General features: G+C 41.4%; 2 protein-coding genes across 3 annotated transcripts in view; one reads left to right on the forward strand and one right to left on the reverse strand.

Annotated features, from left to right (window-relative positions):
- pla2g7 (phospholipase A2, group VII (platelet-activating factor acetylhydrolase, plasma)) overlaps nucleotides 1–1,732 on the forward strand; it is an 11,725-nt gene extending 9,993 nt beyond the window's left edge. The window contains exons 9-11 of one of the 2 annotated variants that reach the window (XM_034899431.1): nucleotides 947–1,117; nucleotides 1,211–1,359; nucleotides 1,469–1,731. In XM_034899431.1, coding sequence (XP_034755322.1) covers nucleotides 947–1,117; nucleotides 1,211–1,359; nucleotides 1,469–1,569 — 421 coding nt within the window. In that variant the 3' untranslated portion in view covers nucleotides 1,570–1,731. Of the gene's footprint in view, nucleotides 1–946; nucleotides 1,118–1,210; nucleotides 1,360–1,468 lie in introns of both variants that reach the window. The other variant, XM_034899430.1, reaches the window with a different exon arrangement.
- A 1,537-nt stretch (nucleotides 1,733–3,269) lies between these two features.
- The window catches only part of tdrd6 (tudor domain containing 6), a 23,693-nt gene continuing 6,024 nt past the window's right edge, over nucleotides 3,270–20,938 (reverse strand). The window contains exons 3-20 of the mRNA XM_034899421.1: nucleotides 10,517–16,067; nucleotides 10,267–10,343; nucleotides 10,100–10,177; nucleotides 9,927–9,972; nucleotides 9,554–9,633; nucleotides 9,355–9,409; nucleotides 9,047–9,122; nucleotides 8,652–8,937; nucleotides 8,540–8,585; nucleotides 8,318–8,391; nucleotides 7,639–7,696; nucleotides 7,040–7,101; nucleotides 6,749–6,818; nucleotides 6,562–6,614; nucleotides 6,409–6,472; nucleotides 6,092–6,159; nucleotides 4,734–4,788; nucleotides 3,270–3,787 (exon numbers count right to left, since the gene is read on the reverse strand). Of these exons, the coding sequence (XP_034755312.1) occupies nucleotides 3,696–3,787; nucleotides 4,734–4,788; nucleotides 6,092–6,159; nucleotides 6,409–6,472; nucleotides 6,562–6,614; nucleotides 6,749–6,818; nucleotides 7,040–7,101; nucleotides 7,639–7,696; nucleotides 8,318–8,391; nucleotides 8,540–8,585; nucleotides 8,652–8,937; nucleotides 9,047–9,122; nucleotides 9,355–9,409; nucleotides 9,554–9,633; nucleotides 9,927–9,972; nucleotides 10,100–10,177; nucleotides 10,267–10,343; nucleotides 10,517–16,040 (6,864 nt within the window). The 5' untranslated portion in view covers nucleotides 16,041–16,067 and the 3' untranslated portion in view covers nucleotides 3,270–3,695. The remainder of the gene's footprint in view (nucleotides 3,788–4,733; nucleotides 4,789–6,091; nucleotides 6,160–6,408; nucleotides 6,473–6,561; nucleotides 6,615–6,748; nucleotides 6,819–7,039; nucleotides 7,102–7,638; nucleotides 7,697–8,317; nucleotides 8,392–8,539; nucleotides 8,586–8,651; nucleotides 8,938–9,046; nucleotides 9,123–9,354; nucleotides 9,410–9,553; nucleotides 9,634–9,926; nucleotides 9,973–10,099; nucleotides 10,178–10,266; nucleotides 10,344–10,516; nucleotides 16,068–20,938) is intronic.

Genomic DNA, 20,938 nt, shown 5'->3' on the forward strand with positions numbered 1-20,938 from the left:
CGAAACACTTAAGTGTGACAAACATGCAACGGAACAGGAAATGAGGAAGGGGGCAAACACTTTTTCACACCACTGTAGGTTGTTTAAATATGCAAATTAGTCATTCTCTTGCAAAATATGTGCTCACCTGCATACATTTGCGGCTCAGAAATCTGGACTTTGGATAAAGCCAGGCTCTAATTCTTCTTTAATTTTGTTGCCATATTAGTTAAAGGCTTTTACCGAGGGAATTTTGAATATCACTTTGGATCACTCCATAAATAAAAAAAATAAAAAATTAAATGTCAGTCTATAAATGATATCAAAACAGCCCCTTTGGAATAAAGAAAGGAATTAAACTGCAAAACTTTGTTGTACCATATGTGCTACTGAAGTGGAGATTTCGGGTTCAGAGTCTGAGGAAAAACTCATTTTGAGAAACGGCCTTTACAGATAGCGTGAAACTTGCCCAATCAATAACGGACATTAAGACAATTATTTTCTTTTATTAAAAGTTTTCTAAAATTGTAACACTTAGATATGCAAATTAAGCAATATCTAATCTCTTAGTATTATATCTAATGCTAACTGTTGGTGAATTGGGGGAAATCTACAGGAGTTTGCTATGTCATTCCCCATCTCCCCTCTAGTGTCTTCAGCTGTCTAAAGGCTAAAAATGCCCCAGAATAAATTGTTTGAAAATAACCAATATGGGAAGTCACTAGAACGTGGATGAGAGTAGCAATGTTTTTGGGTGCAAATGATTGATGAAGGCAGTAAAAAAAGGCAGCAAAAAAACTTCTTAAATATACACAAATGTATATTTTAGAACTTTTTTTCCACTTGTCAGAAAATAGACATGGAAGTAAAATAGTTCAAAACCTCAACATTCCAAAACATGTGTTCTAGATTACAGTAGATACATTTTAAAGTATTTTGCAAACATCTTTACCTAAAAATGACCCAGGTGTGGCGTAGCGCTGGACGTCTGGATGAACCCTCTAGATGACGAGATCTTTCCACGGGTCAAACAGCCGATCTTTTTCATCAACTCGGAGAAGTTTCAGTGGGCGGGAAACATCAGCCGCATAAAGAAGCTGGATTCAGCCGTCATCCAGAGGAAAATGATCACCATCAGGTATGATGGACAGAGAAAGATTAAGTTGGGTCGTGTTAATTTCGGATTTCAAAATCTGTTTCCTGACTTTGTGGCGATGTTTCCATTCCCCAGAGGCACAGTCCACCAGAGTTTCCCAGACTTCACCTTCCTGACAGGCAACTGGATCGGCAAGCTGATGAAGCTGCAGGGAGAGATCGACCCGGAGCTCGCCATAGACCTCTGCAACAAAGCAACGCTAGCTTTCCTGCAACGCCACCTTGGTAAGAACAAGAAAGCTCCCACAATCGCTGCCACTCGTTTCTGTTATCTCACAGGTTTATCAATCATTTGTTAAAGAAGAATACACATTTTTAACTGTGGATTTTGCAGGTCTAGAGAAGAACTTTAATCAGTGGGACCCTCTGATTGACGGCCAAGACGATAACCTCATTCAAGGAACCAATATCACGTTGCTTCAGTCTGCAATCTGAGGCGCGCCATGTCATGTGGAATGTTCCTGGGAGTCAGTTCCCAAAAATGTCAAGCCAGGCTTACTTGGCGACGGACTAAGGATAACATTCGGAGTAGTAATAACTAGAGAAGATCATCTCTACATCAACAAGATTTGTTTTCCTTAACAGATCAAACACTGTTCCATGAGGCCTGACTATTGCTGAAAGCTTCTGCTCACCGTTGGTGAAATCTTTACTTCCTAGCAATTTCTGAGAGAAATGCTGTACCATTTTCATCTGAGTGTATATGAACATGTTATTTCACACAAATACTGTACGTCTCCAAGGCTGTTTGACCTTAAGACAGACTAGCTACACTATGATAGTTTGATTATGGAACAAGAACTTTAATGAGACACGTATCCAACCAGTGAACTGAAATGAAACAGAAATGAATGTGATTGTTGAATCGATCAATACTTTATCAGATCATATTCAGAGGGCGGCGACACAAGTAACCCAGCATCATTAAAAGCTCACAAAACACTAAAAGGTTGCGTTGCGGCCAAATGTGCCGTCACTCACAGTACTGCTCATCCTGGGTCAGTGTCAGACCTCTACTACTTTTCTACACCTGTCTGAAATATCTGCCATAACAGAAAATCAATAAATACATTTTTGCCAATTTCTTTAAGTGGCTTCATCTTCCAAGTTACCAACTCATTGTTAACATATAAAACACTAAACAAACTGTTCCGTGTCCAAACGGCAGTGTGAGCCGATACCTCTGCACCTATAAAGATCTCAACAATATGAATAAATAATGCTTATATAAGAAAGGCTTTAAGCCTGGAACCAAACCAACCAGCTGCAAGATAAATAGTGACCATGAGATATTTGATTTGGCCAAAAAATGTAGTGTTCACTAGCCGCTGCAGGAACTGTAAACGTTTCCATGGTAACAGCAAGTTTCACCAATCAGTTGTTGCTGTTACGTTTAGGAATGTGGGTAGTGTAGTACATAATATACAGACATGTGGCTCCTACAGGGGCAAAAACCATCATTCACAACCTTTTAACTGATGGTAAGTCTACCTCGGATGGTTCAGACATTAAGGATAATAATCTAAATCCTTTGTAGACAATAAATGGGATTTTATTTCCAGAACTACACTGTTAAGCTCTACCGAGATGTTTGCTGTGTACCAAATCTCTCCATTCAGGGGACATTCAAACAACCACCAGGCAGTACTAGAGAAAGCACACAGTTACAAGTATAGCAGAATAACATTTTTTTTGCAGTCTTCAATGAAATGCCACACACGTCTTGGTCAAACTACTGAAATCTGACATAACACATTCTTCAGCGGGACAGAGGCACACGTCACTGTGGCCACAAGCACCACCAAACCAAATGACACATCCTCATCATAAGACACTGGGATGGTTTAAAAGTTTGGCAATGTGAATTTTCAAATTCTGCAAACAATGCAAGTTGTGACTGAAGCAGCAATTAACATGTTCAAATGTTGACAGTATAAATGTAATGTTCATTAAATACCATCGTAAGATTTTTAGTAGTTTAAAATTCACATTTGAGAAACACCAGCTGATTAAAACTAGTTATTGGTAGCGAGCGTGTTATTTCTGACCAAAACAGACGCCTACATGCAACTTTACCCACATTGTGTAAAGTTGAGCTGCACCAAACAAGGAAGAAAAAAAAACCAGGACTCGTGTCCACAAATATGGAATATTTATTGTGCCAACAAATATTTCTTAAAGGCATGCATGTATCCACACAAAATACCGCAAACTGCATTTCACCAGACAACCCTTTAAATCTGCCATTCATAGCTTTTTAAACAAAAAATAGTGCTTTCCAAAGAATTATGTGGCAGTTCATCAGAACAGAACAGAACACGGGGCAAGCACACAGATACTGACAAACTACAGCTATTACAGCTAGTACTGTACAAAAGGCACTTGATGACCTGCCGGGTCATCTAACAAATTAAAACTGCCATTGAGCACTTACAGAACACACAACAGAGAAAAAAAACAGAACTTGAACCTGTTGTAACTTAAGACATGTGCAGTTGATAGAAGGATGCTGAAAAAAAAGGAAATTGAAGGGTGTGGGGGTGAAGGGAGTCAGAGGGTGGTTACTCCTCTGGCTGCTGCTGCACCAGCACAATATCAGCCGAGTCATCATTTATTATAAGAGAGAGGTGAGTTATCTTTGACAGCTGGGCCTCTAAAAAGGGAAAGAAAAAATAAGTTATTTTGGTATCAAATGGTGCACAAATCTCATTTCTCAGTCTAGATTGCTTTGCCCAGAGTGGCCCAGCGTCTGCCTCCTCTCCAATATACTGGAACTAGATGGCTTCGCTTGTGTCTTTCCAGAAGTCATGATGCAGGTTACCACAGACCCTTTTTTATGTAGAAACTAGTGATGTCAGTTAAACGTGTTATTAAGAGCGTTAACGCAAACCCACTTTAACTGCGCCTATTTTTTTATCGCAAGATTAGCGTTCTTTTTGTCCTAGCAAACTTTGCAGCAAGAACTAGTATGGTGCAAAAAACTACAACACCCACCAGATCTAGCTAGATTGGAAACAAAACAGGCTCACCGCACACACTTGTTTGGGCTTGCGAGACGGCCAAAGAGTAGTAACGTAACATTTTGAGTGGATGGCGAGCACCAGACGCCAAAATTGATGCCAATAAAATTTTGGATGGAAAGTTTACTTTTTCAAAGTTGCCAAATGTTCCGTTGACAAGACCAAAGTGATCTGTGTGTTTGGTCGTTGAGCTATCGTCGCAGCACGTCCAGTCTGAAATACCACTTGATGGCCGAACACAGCTGATGCAAGCCGTTTGACAGCACTAGTAGAAACTACTTTTGCCGCATCAAATTGTATTTTTTGACACTTTGAGCACCACAACCCGAGCTCCACCTGGTTCCATTATAATGGTAGAGAAGGACCACATCTCTACAGCCGATATCTTCATTGGGCAACTCACAGCAAGACCATCTAGATTAAATTGATAAATAGCAATACAGGTAAAGAGGAAAAATAGGTATTTTTGAGTTTGGCGTCAACTGTCCCTTTAAGACTGATAAGAGTTCTTCAAATCAATACAGAGTTACATTTCCACCTAAACTTAAATAAACATGAATTGGTAATAGCATCACTTACCAAAACTGTTATCAGCAGAAGATATTTCTTCCTCAAGCACACTGCCGCTGAAATCCTGAAAAATCATCAGGAAATTCAGATCTTAGACAAGTGTGTTTTGAGGTCATTGTGGATTTAATGTGTAGGGTATCGGTGTGCACCAGCTCAGACAGTGTTCTATACTGACAAACAATGTTCAGAAGCCTGGGTAACATGCCACAGTATCCTGGTTTCTATCAGTATTCTAAGCAGTGTTGCCAATCTGGCAACTTCCTCAATAGATTTGGCTCCTTTTCAGACCCTCTTAGCGACTTCATATCTAAAAAGTGACTTCAGCGCATTAGGGGGAAAGCAGCTCTTCTGCCAACAGCACGGGGTCTCTCTCCCTCTCCACTTGCATTGTGGGTTGGAGGCAGTCAGCCGACACAGCTAACAGGCTTTATGAAAATAATATGTGACGACGTGTTGATGTCGCCAATATGCAAAGGAGTGTATGACATCATCTGGCCACTTTTGAAACTAGTGCTAGATACTTTCATTGGAAAAGAGCTGGCAACACTGAGTTCAACTTACTTTTGTTTGAATAAACAATAGTATGCATCTTTTGGACACACTGAGCTGTATTTACGCCACTGCTGCTGGTGAGAGGTTAACCATGGTAACCCAAGCCAAACTCTCCTCTCCAGGCATTGCCAGACAAAGCCTAAATTACTGGAAAAGGTTGGCGACCATTTCAACGGCGGCCGGTGACAAAAATCCCAGTTTACAAGCTGCCTTGGCCACTGTACATTTGTTATCAATGTAGTTGCTACCGTATTGCATTGTGGGATATTTACGCCGTGTAGTGTCCAGTGTTTGCATACTAAAATATTTTATCACGGTAATAAGTACGCAATTCACTTTTTATTGTTTTCATACCACGATTTTAGACCTCACACTGCCTACTGAATAGCATCTTCGTATGGAATCTGAGACTTATAGACCCATATCCAGGTTACTTAAACCAGGATTTGTGTTGCCATGTGCAACATATAACCAGAACGCTCCAAAAACCCGAATAACCCACATGTGGGTTAAGACACCACCCAAACTAACAGTCTGACCGGCGGTGAGATGTTGCTGTTCTTAGAACTAGATTTGGTTTATCAAAGACGCTAGCAAAGGCCTGGCTACTAGTAAATCCTCTGTGCCTAATTTACACTATGTAGTGTCAGTGAGTCTACAGCTACATAACACCCATGACAAACACACATTTTACCTCCAGACAGCCTCTGTCTGTAAGGCAAGAATCAACACATTTGGACAATAACTTTGGACTTATATTTCAAGTAATTTACCACCGAAAGGCGTCATATTTTTTCCTAAACGCAAACAGTTACCTCATTTTCAGCGGGGGGTGTATGCACCAGGTGCTCGCTCTCCTCCCTTCTACCTTCATGTCTTGAGTCTGAAATTAAGGGAAAAAAAATAAATCTGTATGAGGCTTACAACCCAGCCGAAGATTGTCTGTTTCTGCACAAAAAGTATGGAATTAAATTCTGTACTGCCAAACATGCATGTCTTTGTGTAAACGAGGATCAGTGTTAGCATTTTAAAAAAACTAAAGAATGGAGTTTTGACATTAATTAAATGTTTATTTGGAAATCAATGTAATGCCAATGCATTGCTGGCACATTTTGTTGTTCAGGTCCGATACCTCTGCAGACGTCTGTCAGACAGATCTCTCCGACGAGACAGGTTACCTCTTCAACCAGGCGACTCTGAAAAGCAAAAAAAGACAGTATTCCTTTGTCAGTGACGTGATGTTTTGGTGTTCATTTTGAGAATTGCGTTGGTTGATCTCCATTACCAAATCTGGACAGGCAACTGTGTAGGCCTGTGGCTCAGTGTAAGACGGCGGCGCTACAAACACAGAGGAAGGTGAAACAGATATCCTGTCGCAATGTTTTTAAATCAACCCTTAGCCAAAAGGTAAATATACTCTAGAGAATGCAGACAGTTCCAAGAGGAATCTGACAATTGAGATGATAACAAACCAAAACGTTTGTGATAAGATGAGGTATCTTCATGAAGGGATGAGGTCTCGTCTTCAGTGTCAGAATTATTCTAGAACAGAACATATCAGCAATAACAGACTGCTGAGTGAAATACATCTTCAAAGCAAATCCAACAGCTTTCAGGTTGATTGGGGTTGGGTACGGAACTCAGTTTAAAAAAAAAAGGTACGGACTGACTTGGTGCATGGTGTAACCAACCCTAATACTCCATATTGTTACAAACCGCTTTAAAAAGTATTTTCATTTGACAGAAATTGGGTTGTATCTTACCTTGTTTTGTTTGGCATTATCCTGTAGAGACAAGCCTCCCATTTCTTTCTCTGAGGGAGCTTCTGTGAAGACAATCACAAACAGACTCCATATCTCCTGCACATCACACTGTATGTAATGCAAAAAAAAAAAAAAAAGATATAACAAGCAACTTGTCGGGACAATCGCGGCCTGTTCTGCAGACCAGGCTAATGAGTAGCTTTGGAGCTAATGGTAGTAAACAGTGGTCTTTCACCACGATGGAAGTTCACTGCGTTGCTCACCTGCCGCTGTTGCTAGTGGATTCAAAAATTCTACCCGTCCCTTTTTGTTTTTAATCCAGCAAGTGTGTAACTGCATGTGAAAAATGATACAAGATCTACACTACTAAGCATAGTTATTCCATAAGCAAAGGTCTTACAGCTATAGTGCATAGTTTCTGTTGCTCTCGCAAAGAATACTAAGTAATGAGAACAAAAATGTCTGCAAAACTAAATTAACTAAATAACTGTTAATTTTAATTGTAATATTTTAGCATATAAACCTTGTAACCAAAGCCAGCAGTAGTCATTATTAACCATCTTTGGTGTATTATGCATGTTGTGTTACAGATGACTCACCAACTCTTTGGTCACGAAGATGCACGCTACAAGGAAGCGGCGAGGATTCATTTTGGACCTACCATTAAAGAAATTGCATTTTTTTTAATGTAAAGAGACAATTTCAGACAATCAAATTTACTGCATTAGAGGATTTTGTTCACAGTTCATATATTTTCCCTTTAATACATCTAGATAAATTCAGTATTACAGTGCTGCTCATGTGTATAGGAACCCATGCTCATGTTGACTAAAAAGAGGAATAACACAACCTTTTAGAAATTGATTCCTTATTTAAAACATGAGGGGAAATCCAAACTTTAAGGACACCAATTTTCTTTGTGAATGAATAATGTATTGTAAATAAATAAATGTTTTTCCTTAAAATACAGGGGGCATAAATATCCACACCCCTATGTTAAATTCCCATAGAGGCAGGCACATTTTTATTTTTAAAGGCCAGTTATTTCATGAATCCAGTATACTATGCATCCTGATAAAGTTCCCTTGGCCTATGGAATTAAAATAGGCCCCCCCACATCATCACATACCCTTCATACATAGAGATTGGCATGGGGAACTTTCCATAAAATCCTCTCTCAACACAAATCAGGTACTCTAGGTACACTGTGTTCTACATGTACACCCCAAAGCCTGAAAGCCAATTTAAAAACAATGCAGATGTTTGGAGGCAAGTTACCATTTTGTCTACTGTCGTACTGGTGAGATATCTGGCACGGGTGAATTTGTCATCACCACTTGGGTCCTTTGGATCTGTAGTGGAACAAAAAGCCAAATCAGTGATAACAGTGCATGCAATGAAATGATGCTGTATCCACTGCCAACTACTATAAATGGTTATCACATCATATGCCTGGTACATTGATATGCTGTTCATTCAGAAACCACTGAAATCTGATACCTGTGCAGATGTCTGTCAAACAGGCCTCTTCAAAAGAGCACGGGACCTCTTCTTCAACCGAGCACGGGACTTCTTCAACAGAGCACGGGACTTCTTCAACAGAGCACGGGACCGCTTCTTCAACAGCACAGGTCACTGCTTCTTCAACTGCACACAGGACATCTTCTTTAACTGCACACAGGAAGTCTTCAACTGCACACATGATTACTTCAACAGAACAGGTGACCGCTTCTTCAACCGAGCACGGGACCTCTTCTTCAACAGAGCACGGGACCTCTTCTTCAACAGAGCACGGGACCTCTTCTTCAACAGAGCACGGGACTACAACAGAATAGGTCACCGCTTCTTCAACAGCACGCGAGACCTCTACCTCAACTGCACACGGGCCCTCTTCAACCGAACATGAGACCTCTTCAACACTGTCACCCTGAGACACAAAGACATTTGTTAACTTTTTTTCTTTTCTTTTTTTTTTGCAGTTTGATCTTAGAATTATTTGGATTAAAATCTTTTACCGAATCTTGGGTGTGAGCTGTGCAGGTCTGTGGCTCACTGCCTGCTGTGTCAGAGTCGGCTAGCAGGGCTGAAGATACAAAGACTTATTATCTAGATAGGCAACTAATTTGTCGACTGAAAACTAGAAATTACCCCTCCTACCATTGTGTTTTACACTATTTGCTTAACAATTTGTTCGAAATATGGCTCATGTTTGCCTTGTTCCATTTGTACTGCAGAAAAGGTATGCACACATTAATGCTAAGTCAAAATAAAAGAAACACTTCAATATGTCAAACAATGAGATAATGTCATTAAACCTGAGTATGTATCCTGGTGATGAACCAAGGTCTCCTCAGCAGTCATCAAGTCATTCTAGAACATAACGTATTATCCATCACTTGTATGCACACGATGAGTCTTGTAATCATCTTTACGAACCATGGTTATTTACTCTGCACAAGAGCAAAAAGTAAAGGATGAACCACCATCCAAAACACTGTATATCCATAACATTACCTCAGCATGTGTGGTAAGACATGGCAGCTCTTCCTTCGGGACATCATTGCAACTGTCAATGTCTTGCTCTGTAGGAGCATCTATAGAAATGGAAATACAGTAATTTTAGAACACAAGGTATAACCCACAACACTTATTTTAGCCATTTAAATGTATATTCACCTTCATACCCTTTGCAGAGTGTGACTACTTATTTAACTACTTTTTACATATTGCCTTTAAAGCAAAGATGCACTCCAATTTTCTGCCTTTTCTTTTCAATAACCTAAAGCTACAGTGTGGTGTATGCTAATATAATAGCTTGCCTTAAAAAAATATAGAGTTTAAAAGCCTAAGCCGCCAATGTGCATGTTAATAATATGGAATCTCTCACCCGACGCAGGAAGCACACAGGAGGGCAGCACCAATGCAGTCTGATTCTACAAGATGAATAAACACAAGTAAATCCAAGAAATTCAAAGTTGAAAAAAGATTTGGGCCCATTTATTTCTTGAGCAAAGTGTCATTTAATGTACAGTGTGTAGCACTACAAAAAACTGCATGTACCTGCTTCCAGTCTTCAGAAATGTTATACGTGTCAGGCAGATCAATGCTCTCCCTGGGACGTAGAGCTTCACGGGAAACCTTTGGAAGAACGCAAAGCCCAATTAGATTTCATCAAGTCTGTTTCACACCAGCGTAATATTTGCAACATTCACTGTCGCACAATTTACCATTTTTGCTGTTGTACTGGTAGAATATTTATCTTTTGTTTTGGTAACCTCGCTGTCATATTTTTCCTCAGTCGGATCTGGAAAGGCAAAGAAAGAAAAAGCTTAACAGGTGACCATCAGTGGTGTGCTGACCCAATTGATTTACAATGTTACTTCCCCTATTAACATGACTTCTTTTTATTAATTTACTTTTAACTGCTTATTTGATCATAAACAAAAATGCAACAGCAGAAATTAATTTGTTGCTTACCAGTAAAATGTGTGATGTCCAAGCTGCTTTCCACGCTGTAGGTATTCCTCTCTTCAAGCAGAGACTCATCCAATGGAGAACTCAAGTCAGCTGGCCCTATAATGTCCATCAGTGAAAAGTCCTTCTCTTTGTTCCCTCTTTCCAATTCCACTGCACTCTTGTCAGAGTTCAAGATCAAAATACTTTGGTCTCCTTTGTCAGTCAGTGGAGGTAACATGGTTACATCTATGTCACTTTCACATGGCAAAACGTCTGTGTGGGTGTCAGCAAACTCGGCAGTGCTCTGTTCTTTAGTGTGGTCTCCCTGAGGGGGGAAGAAAGCATCAGCGGTATCCATGTCTTGGCCTTCGGGACACTCAAGTTGATCCTCGTTTGGTGCAGTCTCTTCCACAGTTGAGTCACACTGCAGTGGGGTTTTGTATGAAGTGGTCGATCCAACAGCACCAGATTCGTTTTCCCTCGTAGAGCTCTTCCACCAGGTTTTCAGTGCTTCATTTAGAACCTGGCCCTCACATTCCATCAGCACCAGGCATTTGGTTTTTCCTTCTGCTCTTGTTACTCTAGTGACAGTCAGCTGTAACACTTTGTCTGCTGTGAGTGCTGACAACTCATCTACTGCTCCACCGTCCCAGGATCCATGTGATGCATCAAAGCCCTCAAGCTCGCACAAAAATGCCTGTAGAGGACTTTCCAGTAAATCCGGGGGAATTTCTCTCACATTTGTAATAGTGACTTGGGACTTGTTTCCATAGTCTACAAAGAGAACAAACAGCTTATCTCCATCATTGTCGATGACCTCTGCACGGTACCAAAAACCGTCTTCTGAAAAGAGAGCAATGCATGGGCTGCCAGGGGAGAGAGAGCCTGGGTCAATAGGTTTGGGATCAACTGCATCTCCCACTTCTGAGACACTTGAAGTTATCTTATCAAGCTCTTCCGAGGCCGCAGGCTGACACCAAAAGGTCTGATCATCATTTATAGTTGTGATGTAGACCTCCAACTTTTGTCCCTCCAAAAACTCTTGTTGGTGGTAACACATAGAGCAAGGGTTATGCAACACTGTCTCTAAGTTCTCTGGCACATTCTTGGTGTCAGAGTTCTGGCCAGGTTTTTCCTCAACTTGTTCAAATTTTTCTGAGGCAGTTTTAAAACCATTAGTTGAGCATTTAGTAGGCATTTTACACTTAACAGTCTCACCGCTGTCTTCGAGACTGACTTCCCACACAGAACCTGACAGCCTAATGAACTGGCATTTAAGCCCCTTTTCTCCACCATCGCCGACGTCTTCTTTGAAAGCTGACACCACTTTTGGGTCAAGCAATTCCTCTTCTCCCAGACCTGCAGCCTCGCTCAGCATACAGTGCGTGCTGTACATGGGATGTTGCAAGAAAGTCGGCTGGAGTCTGCCTATCTTGGAAATTGGCATCTTTGCCGTATTTCCGAAATCCACAAACTCAACAAGAACCATCGTTTTGCCGTGGATCTCTTTGACAACTGCTCGATACCACGAGGAATCATCTGCAAACTCTGCTTGAACAAGGTCACCTGGTTGCAAGTCTTTGATGTTGTTGGTTTGTGGGGTGGATTGGGGATCATTTAGAGTTTCCACAAGGGAAACTATTTCATCCTCCTCTCTGACAAGTTGCACATAAAAACTCACAGGGCTATTGCAGTGCGAGACATAAACCTCTGCTTCCATGTCTGATGTGATAGATTTTGATGGCAGGTCTGCAAGTTTAGGGAATTTTTCAGCATTGCTTTCCGTCTGGGATTCTGTGCCAGGTGATTTGGACTGTGTTTTTGTAGAAAGACTTTCTTTTCCTGGTGTGATAAAGGCACTGGTCGGCTCAGAACCATTTTCTTTATTGATTTGCATCGCTCTACATGACTGCCTATGGTGTGGAGGTCTGTACAGCTCTAACGGAGCGTTGCGTAAAGGCTTTGGTTTTGACTGCCGATTCAGGGCGGCATCCCTCATTTGACGCACTGGTTTTGGGGCGGAGACGTTTTTCTTTATAGTTTGAGTGTGATTTTCCATTTGTTTAGTTTGCTGTGGGACAACTTTTGGAGTCTGTTGTGTATGATTTGCTGGAGCCTCAAGTGCTCTCCAACCATGGTGGACAACATTGTCTTCTGTGTGCATCTCGATCTGAAACAACCTTTTGATCTTTGAATTAACCTGGGTGTTTCCCTGATACAGTTCAACCAGCAGTTTTCCATCAGGTTCTCGGGCCACTATTAGTGCTTGAAATGTACATTCTGTACAACTAGTCTCAAACCAGCTGTTTGTCTCCCTGGGAACATCGGCAGGGACATCAGAGAGACTACACACAACTGCTTGCACAGGCACAGATATGATGTCATTAGCTTCTCTGGGAACTGGAAGCATGTCTGATTTTTGCACCTCAATGGTGTCACCATAATCCACAAAGTGAACCAGAATGGCTGGCTTTGTGGCCTTGATCTGTCCCCTGTACCATTGCCCATCTGTGTACTTTGCGAAGCATAAAGTTCCAAAGACTGTTGGGAGCTTTACATTTTCAAGCTGATGACAGAGATTGCTCACTTTGACATTTAGATCTTTTATCACATCAGCATTCTTCTTGAGCTGGCAGTAGAACTGATTAACATTGTTCACACATGTCACTGTGACCTGTTCCTCGGTTCCAACTTTGACGCCGTGTGTTGAGTAGTAATATGTGTCCAGACGGAAAGATGGCCCCGCAGCTTTCTTTGTAGGTGCACTTTTGATTACATTGACCATAGAGGTGCAGAGACTCTCAAAGGGAGTTTCTAGATCCACAATGTTGAAAACAATCTTCTGCTCATTGTACATGACAGCATATATGGTGCCCTTTAAACTAACTAAGTTGGATGCCGCTGTTTCCACAAAGCTGTGGAACTTTGCTATTGCTTCTTCATTCCACTCATTTATGGCAGATGTGGGGTCAATAGGGTTTAACAGACTGCAACGAAAAGCTTGGCCATGTAGAGCGAGGAATTGTGGGCTGATCCTCCTCAGGTCAGAGAGGGTGACTTTCTCCGTCTGACCGTAGTCAACAAACAACACATCCACATCAGGCGTTTCATGTTTGTGAATTACAAGGGCCCTGTACCACATTCTATTATCAGGGTGGCGAGCAACACAAGCGGTTTCCAAAAAGGGCTGAAACTCAGTGCCTGCATAATGAGCCTGTATATCTTGCATAAGCAATTTCAAGTGCCCTGCATTTTGTACTAGTTGGCACCAGAAGTCATTTGGGCTTTCGATGTAGGACACACAGACATCAAGGACACTTCCGATGGGAAACATGTGCTCCTTGAATATAGGAATTCTTTCAGTACTGGCAGGGCCAACTGTGTTTTTATCTGGGAGTTGTGGTGGAATAGGATGTTGCATGGTCATTTGAGCTATAGGTTGTCTCTGTGTTGCAGCCCTTTCAGCAAGGTCAGATCTATACATCAGTGTACCAATATCTTTTTCTCCCTGAGCTTGAGGGTCTGTTAGTTGAACAACATGCCGTTTGTTGTATTTTGCCATCACGTGTACAGTTAGTTCTTTACCTGTAACTGCTTTGATGAAAAACTCGCAGGCACTTTGATTCCAACTGCCATCTTTTGGCCTGACACCTGCCAGGGTGCATTTCAGCGCAAGACATGGCAGCTTTTTGAACTCGTCAAGAAGGGTCTTGACGTTATTCAAGTCCACCACTTCAGTGTTTCCATAATCAACAAAGAACACCTTGACTTTTGTCTCACCAACTTCCATCACAGTTGCTCTGTAGAACTCACCATCGGCTGCCTTGGCAGCACAGTAGAGCCCAATAGTTGGATTTCTCACCAGATTTGTAGTAACTGAATCTTTGTATAGGTGGTACATACTATCCATCAGTTGATCCAATTCATTTGCATAGGTCTGTGTTTGGATCCAAAACTTTGATGGGTCAGATACGTGCTGAACAACTGCCACATGCAATGAACTGAGAGCAAGGTCTTCAGCTGGCAACTCCCCCGCTATTCCCTTCCCTTCTTTTTCCTCTGCATCTTTTTCAGGAGTTAACACCTTTCTTTGATTTCCTTCTTGCTGAGCTGGATGCTGATGGCTGTATGCAGTGGGATGGATGGCATAATCTCCAAGGGTTTTTTCATTCTCCGGCTGAGCCAAACGCTGTTGGCTGTATGCAGTGGCATAACCTCCATGAGTTTTTTTACCCTCCAGGAAACGGCTCTCCTTGAAACCAAACAAGCTGTTAATGTTTGTGTTTTCATCCCCATAAAGAGTGACATAGTGAACGCCCTCAAAAATGCTTTGGTACTCAAATTTGGCAATCACTGTCTTTTGCAGAAGAAGGGCCCTGAGATGGTCAATCTGGCTAGTAGTCCATCCAACCCCTTTGTCAAGGATTCCATGGAGGGAACAGATGTAAGTCACAACGGGCATCCTAAAGAACTCTGCAGCCAGTGGTCTTACACTCTCCACTTGAACAAGCGCTTTTGTTCCATAGTCAACATGCAGCACTTCCACCACATTGTTGGTTGGGAATACCTGCTGTAGAACAGAGCGGTACCACCTTCCATCACTTCCTCTTGCAGCACACGGAAACCCAATCATTTCTGCACTTACAATGCAATTGGTTATTCTGCCCTCACAGCACTGTGTGAGTTGCCCTGAGAGTTTCTTCAACTCCTGTGAAAAGACCTTCAACTGACAAAAGATCCGCTGCGGATTTGTCACTTCTGTGACTATGACGGTCTCCACAGTTCCTGTTGGCAGCTCAGGGTACATAAAGACCTCTTTCTTTTGAAGTCGCTCACCTGCTCCAATGGAGATCCGAGTCTCTGGAGCCACTTCAGCTCTGCTGTTGGACTGCAGTGACCTAAGAACAAAGTCATGAAACACAACTGGAGACAGCTTCTTGGCAATTCCCATCTCATACATTTGTTTGGATATACAAGGGATGTGCAGGAGAATTGTTCTTTGTGCCACCAGTACATCTTGCACATGTGCCTTCACAGACTTCCCGGAGAGAGATTTCAGAAATTCGATAGCCACAGGAGACCATATGTTTTCAGGTGAGACTGGTAACACATTGGCAAGCACACAAAATTCCACTTCAGGTGGCAGGTCGAAGTCCTTCTTCTTACCCCAGGCAAGCTTACTTGTGGTGGTACTACATGTCTTTCCTTTGTCGATAAGGAACACACTGTATTTCGAGCCATTTTTTGAGACTATGCGGGACCTGTGCCAAGTACCATCAATGTGAACCAAGCACTGATCGCCAGGATTTCCTTCAAACTCTTGAAATGTGTTCCCAGGCAATTGAATGTCTTTGGCAAGGCACTCATAATCTGCTCTCTTCTCCTGGCAAAATGCTCCCCAAAACTCCACAAGTACACAGAGGGGATGCAAGTGAACCCTTGTTATGAGAATTGTTACATCTGACCCATGTGTGGGGAGTCCTTGGAATGAAGACATTTTGGCAGTTTCATGAATTCCAGCTTCCCATGATTTGTCACCTCTCATCAATACAGTTCGAGCACTGAATGTTATCTGGAAGACATAAGCACACGTACAAAAACACACAATGAACACAACATAGCCACTCACTACTAGAATTCTTGTTCACTTACATTTTAAAAGACTGATAACAATTAGGGATGCAAACTATTTTCCTCATTAATCTGCTAATTGCCCCACAATAAAGTCATTTGATCAATAAAATAATTACTAGAGATGGACTGATTACACAGGTCCAGATTCTGATTTCCTTTTTTTCTGACAACTTTATAGCACACACAAATGCATCTATAAAATAGAACTATATAAATTACTCCTGGTGTGGGAAATTCACACACATATAAAGTGAAATGTTATGTAAGAACCATTTCTGTTCACATCCAATAGCCAACTAAAAAATGTTGGATATTTAGCTCACTAAACTTCTGTATAAAAACAGGGATAACAAGTAATGCATTTGTAGAAAGGCTGTGTATTAGCAGTGATTTTTCCACTGCATGGTACCTACTCGATTTCCATTACGAAAAAGTCCCAGGTACCTGCTAACAGGTACTTTTTTTAGCACCACCTCAGTTGAGGTTCCAAGCGGGCAGAGGAGATACCAAAAGGTGACGTGAAAACCTGCAGACTACTGATTGGTCGGAGAGAATTGTCACTATTCACTGCATCATTATTGCTAGCAAGAGACCGGGGGGGTCCTGAACAAACCCGCTGTGTTTAAATAGTTTAGCCAGATTCTGTGGCCCTTGTAACTGTTAGTGAAAGTTATGTTTACATTTATTAATTTTTTAAAAAGTTTATCCAGCATTTTATTTTTCGGCCTCAAGCTTCTTCTGAAAATAATGTGTCTTCTGGCTATGGCAACAGTCACATGCAGAGAATCAAAAACACACCTTTGACGTTCTGTGTGCGTGTCACGTTGGCTCATGGCAGTTTCCTGCTATGACGACCAGCCACTGTGGCCTCACGCATGAAGCGGTACTAATCTGCAATGGAGAACCGGGCACCGCGGCCGAGTCAAGCAGGGAACACCCACACCACACTCATAAGAAACGTAAATAGCCAAATTGGCCATTACACCATGAATGGAAAAATAGCATTAGAGAGCACGTTGGAGAATAGCGCGGATATGAGCTTCACACACGCGTGCCACCCGGCAGAAAGGTGAGAGAAAGAACATAAGAGTTGCTGTCCAAAGGATAGCCAGTGGAAATCTGTGTGTTGGCGTCTTTGAGAACTGTCAGTTGTCAGTTCATTGTTGGATGGTGATTTTGTGGTTTGTGCTCTTCACCTGTTAGCTAGATTGCACCTGGCTGTTGATTCGATATAATTGTTGTACGCCCTTGCTCACATTTGTCTTTTATGTACATCATTTATATGCTACAGTAGTTACGCAGCTATAGATAATATTATTGGGTTTATTATTATTTGCTAGCCTATATATAATTCATATGCATTGTGTATAGTAGCCTTTACATTGTTGTTTATCTACAGCATTTGACGGGCATAAAATCAGCATATGTCAGACTGACCGGCCGGTCGGTGGTCACAGCCGATCATGTGAAAATCAGCCAATTCCAGTCTGCAGCCGGTCAATCACTACATCTCTAATTATTACAATTTCATTAACACAAAATTATGACATCTAACATTTTATCTACCCAACATTCCAAAAGTTATTTAGTTTACCATCACATAGGACAAAAAAGCAATACATCTGATAAAGTGTCAGAAAGAAATGTTTGACATTTTGCTTTAACAATTACAATCAATCAATTAATTCTTCCCCTTTTCCACATTAGCCATTTTAACACTAGAAAGTCATTTTTAAATGCATGTAATTTTTTTATGTAACCCTTTTATCTCTCAGTCCATTACTTTTCCTAAAATGGGTTCATTAATCATTTAGTGAGTTATGGGGGGTTTGGTATGAAAAGAAAATAAAAATATTCACATCTAAAACCGCCAGCGGGTCATTTTTTGCCCCTGCTGTATACGGCTGTGCTCAGCATTCACAAAACGGCTAATCGCCTAGCAACGCATATCATTTACAAGTCTTTTGAGACAGATGAGAAATCCTCTTAGGACGAGGAGTGCCCAGCTCGCCCGTATCTTTGCAGTGCACCAGCCCTCCGCCACTGACGCGACAGTTGCCTCAGTCACAGTTTTGCAACGTTGCCCTTCCTAGTTAGACCTAACTCGTGTAGCACTTCCTTACTTTCGCTTACTGCACTAGTTATCTGAAGTAATTATAAATATTTATATTCATTAGTGTCTGCTCAACCAACAGGGGCGGAACAGTCTACAACTGGGAGCACACACTGAGAGCATCCTGTGTTTGTGTGTGTTTCTGATCGGTAACAAAAGAGCCTAAAGGCCATAAACTGACGTTAAAATAGTTAGCCAACCTTGTCAAGTTGTATTTTTGTTTTTTTGGGTTAAGAGACATTAAAATGCTCGGGGAAGTTTAGTCTACACCTTAGTGTCAACTTGCAGTGTAATTCATAAATGGAAAAAGATATGTTTTCTGATGGTTAATGTTTCAATGGGTTATATTCTTAAAAGATTAGAACAGTCTGAATGCAGTTACATGGGCACCATTTATTTAGATAATTATTGGATGTGCAATTCTGTTATAGTCCAGTCATTTTAAGCCAAAATGGGGGTCAACCTAGGACAAACTGCAACAGTAGCAAACTCAACTTATTTGGTATCCTCAATATGTCCTGAGCAAGGAAAAAAAGCCCAGAAGAATCCCTTTAGGGGAAGTTTCGAAAAAGACCGAAAGATAGCCTATTCATTCTTTTTCTCACGTGAATGGGGTAAAAAAAAAAAAAAAAAAAGAGGTAACCTTAAGATATCACCATGAAAATTACTGAGTTGATTACTTACAAGACGAACCAAAAATATATTACATATTTAAAAAAACATTGGTAACATGAGCATAACGGTGCATAGTAATGCACTAATTTGCATAAATACCACAACACATCGGACATAGCCAGAGGAAAAATGCCTTGTACAGTCTATAGAGGCAAACAAATGTCAGTATAAGGGGCAAAGATTCAGTCGTTCATTCAAGGTCCATTCAACAGTCAATGAACGGTCACTAAGCTGTCACTCAGGTAAGAAAGATTTCCTTTTGTTATTCTCCTACATGAATTATTCAACCAATAATCATACCTGGTGATCAACTACAATTTACTACAATTATAATATATTTAATAAAGGCTGGTATAAACCACTTCTTCCTGCCTCTATGTGTTAATGGTCATGGGTAGGGTTGGGTACCTAACCCTGTACTTTTACCAGTACGGACCGAATCATGTCGGTATTGCCGAGTATTGGTTCACGTTAAATCAAAACGGTGCCAAATTTCAGTACCTGAGAGTGTGCAAGCTTATATGCCTGTTGACAGAGAGCGGAACTCTGACACACGCGGAGGTGCGCACGGAGCAAACTACGTTGACTCTGCAGTTTTGTTGAAGTCACAGTGAGCCACGACAATGCCGATAAAGTAGTGTGTGGTTGCAGTCTTTCAAAACTTCACGCAAATACGATTCACTGTGTAAGGGATAATGTTGAGTGATTTAGTAGTGAATCACTACTAAAGTTGAGTGTGATTTAAATAGGACTATTGCTTGCGCTAAAGAAAATATTCTTTTACAGCTCTACGGTTGGAATCCAGCGTCCATAGCAACGTAAACTCTAAAAGCTGTTTAATGAAACCCTGTGTCTAATACTCAAAACCACAGTATCTCCCTCTCCTGCAGCGAATACATTTCTGGCAAAAGCCACCGCTCCGAGCACCCATTTTATCACCTTTACGGGCTAGGGTAGTAGCCGTATATTTTATGAGTTGGGCTGTTATGGGGTGCTGCCGTGCTATCGTTATGGCTAGAGGTGGACAAATTACCCAGCTGTTTGAAATCACTGCACGAATTGACACATTAGCTAAAGCATTGTAGTAAGCTAGCGGGCCATCGGCTGCTCTAATTCACATTAAACTGAACATTTTCGTTGACAGTGAAGTGAGACACGGTGAATGGCTTCTTTGGGAATATTAATGCTGACGTTTATGTCCTCATTCATCTGTTTTTTTTCTTGCAGCCCAGCCACAGCAGTTGACACACCCGTAACGTTAACTATTTGCGATAAAATCTAACTAATTAGAGTTGTTGTCCCTACAGCTGTTACTACGCTGCAATCATAGACCATATATAAAGATGTAGCAATAGGCGCTCACCACATCTGCTGTCATTGCTTGAATTGGAGGACAGAAGTTGATCCACGTTTCCCCACTTTATGCCACAGCTGATAAATTATGATTGATAGCTGCAGAGTGAACAGAACTGCATCAATGGCAACGCTTGGCAATACATGGCAACCATATGTTATACTTAGCGACGGTCTGTTATCAAGAAAATATGAGACTGCAGAAGGCCTTTATGTAATAAGATATGACCTCAGGAAGTGTCTCAGTGGTGTCTATGCCCTGGGGACTGACTAAGAGGCTGAGGTTGTAAGGCAAGACAACTTTAGTTATATAGCATCTTTAAGCAACAAGGCAACTCAAAGTGATTTACATGAAACATTAAAAGAGAGGCTCTCATTGGCTAGCTGTTAGCCAATCCGAGTCAAGCAGATTAGCTTGTTTAATATTAATGAGAAGTGGCACAAATCGAGCCGAGTCTTCCTGCAGGCTTTCTATACCACACTAGAATGGCTTGGAACAAGGTTAGCAATGAGTTAATGGTTGAACTTTACCACAAAGTAATGAAAAACGTGTGGTAGGGTACCTTTAAAAACGTTCTGCAAAGGCATATACCAGTGATCATCAACTGGCGGCCCGCGGGCCGAATGCGGCCCGCCAAGCCGTTTGATCCGGCCCTGCAACTGGATTC

Source organism: Etheostoma cragini, chromosome 18 (genome assembly GCF_013103735.1).
Source record: "Etheostoma cragini isolate CJK2018 chromosome 18, CSU_Ecrag_1.0, whole genome shotgun sequence".
NCBI lineage: Eukaryota > Metazoa > Chordata > Actinopteri > Perciformes > Percidae > Etheostoma > Etheostoma cragini.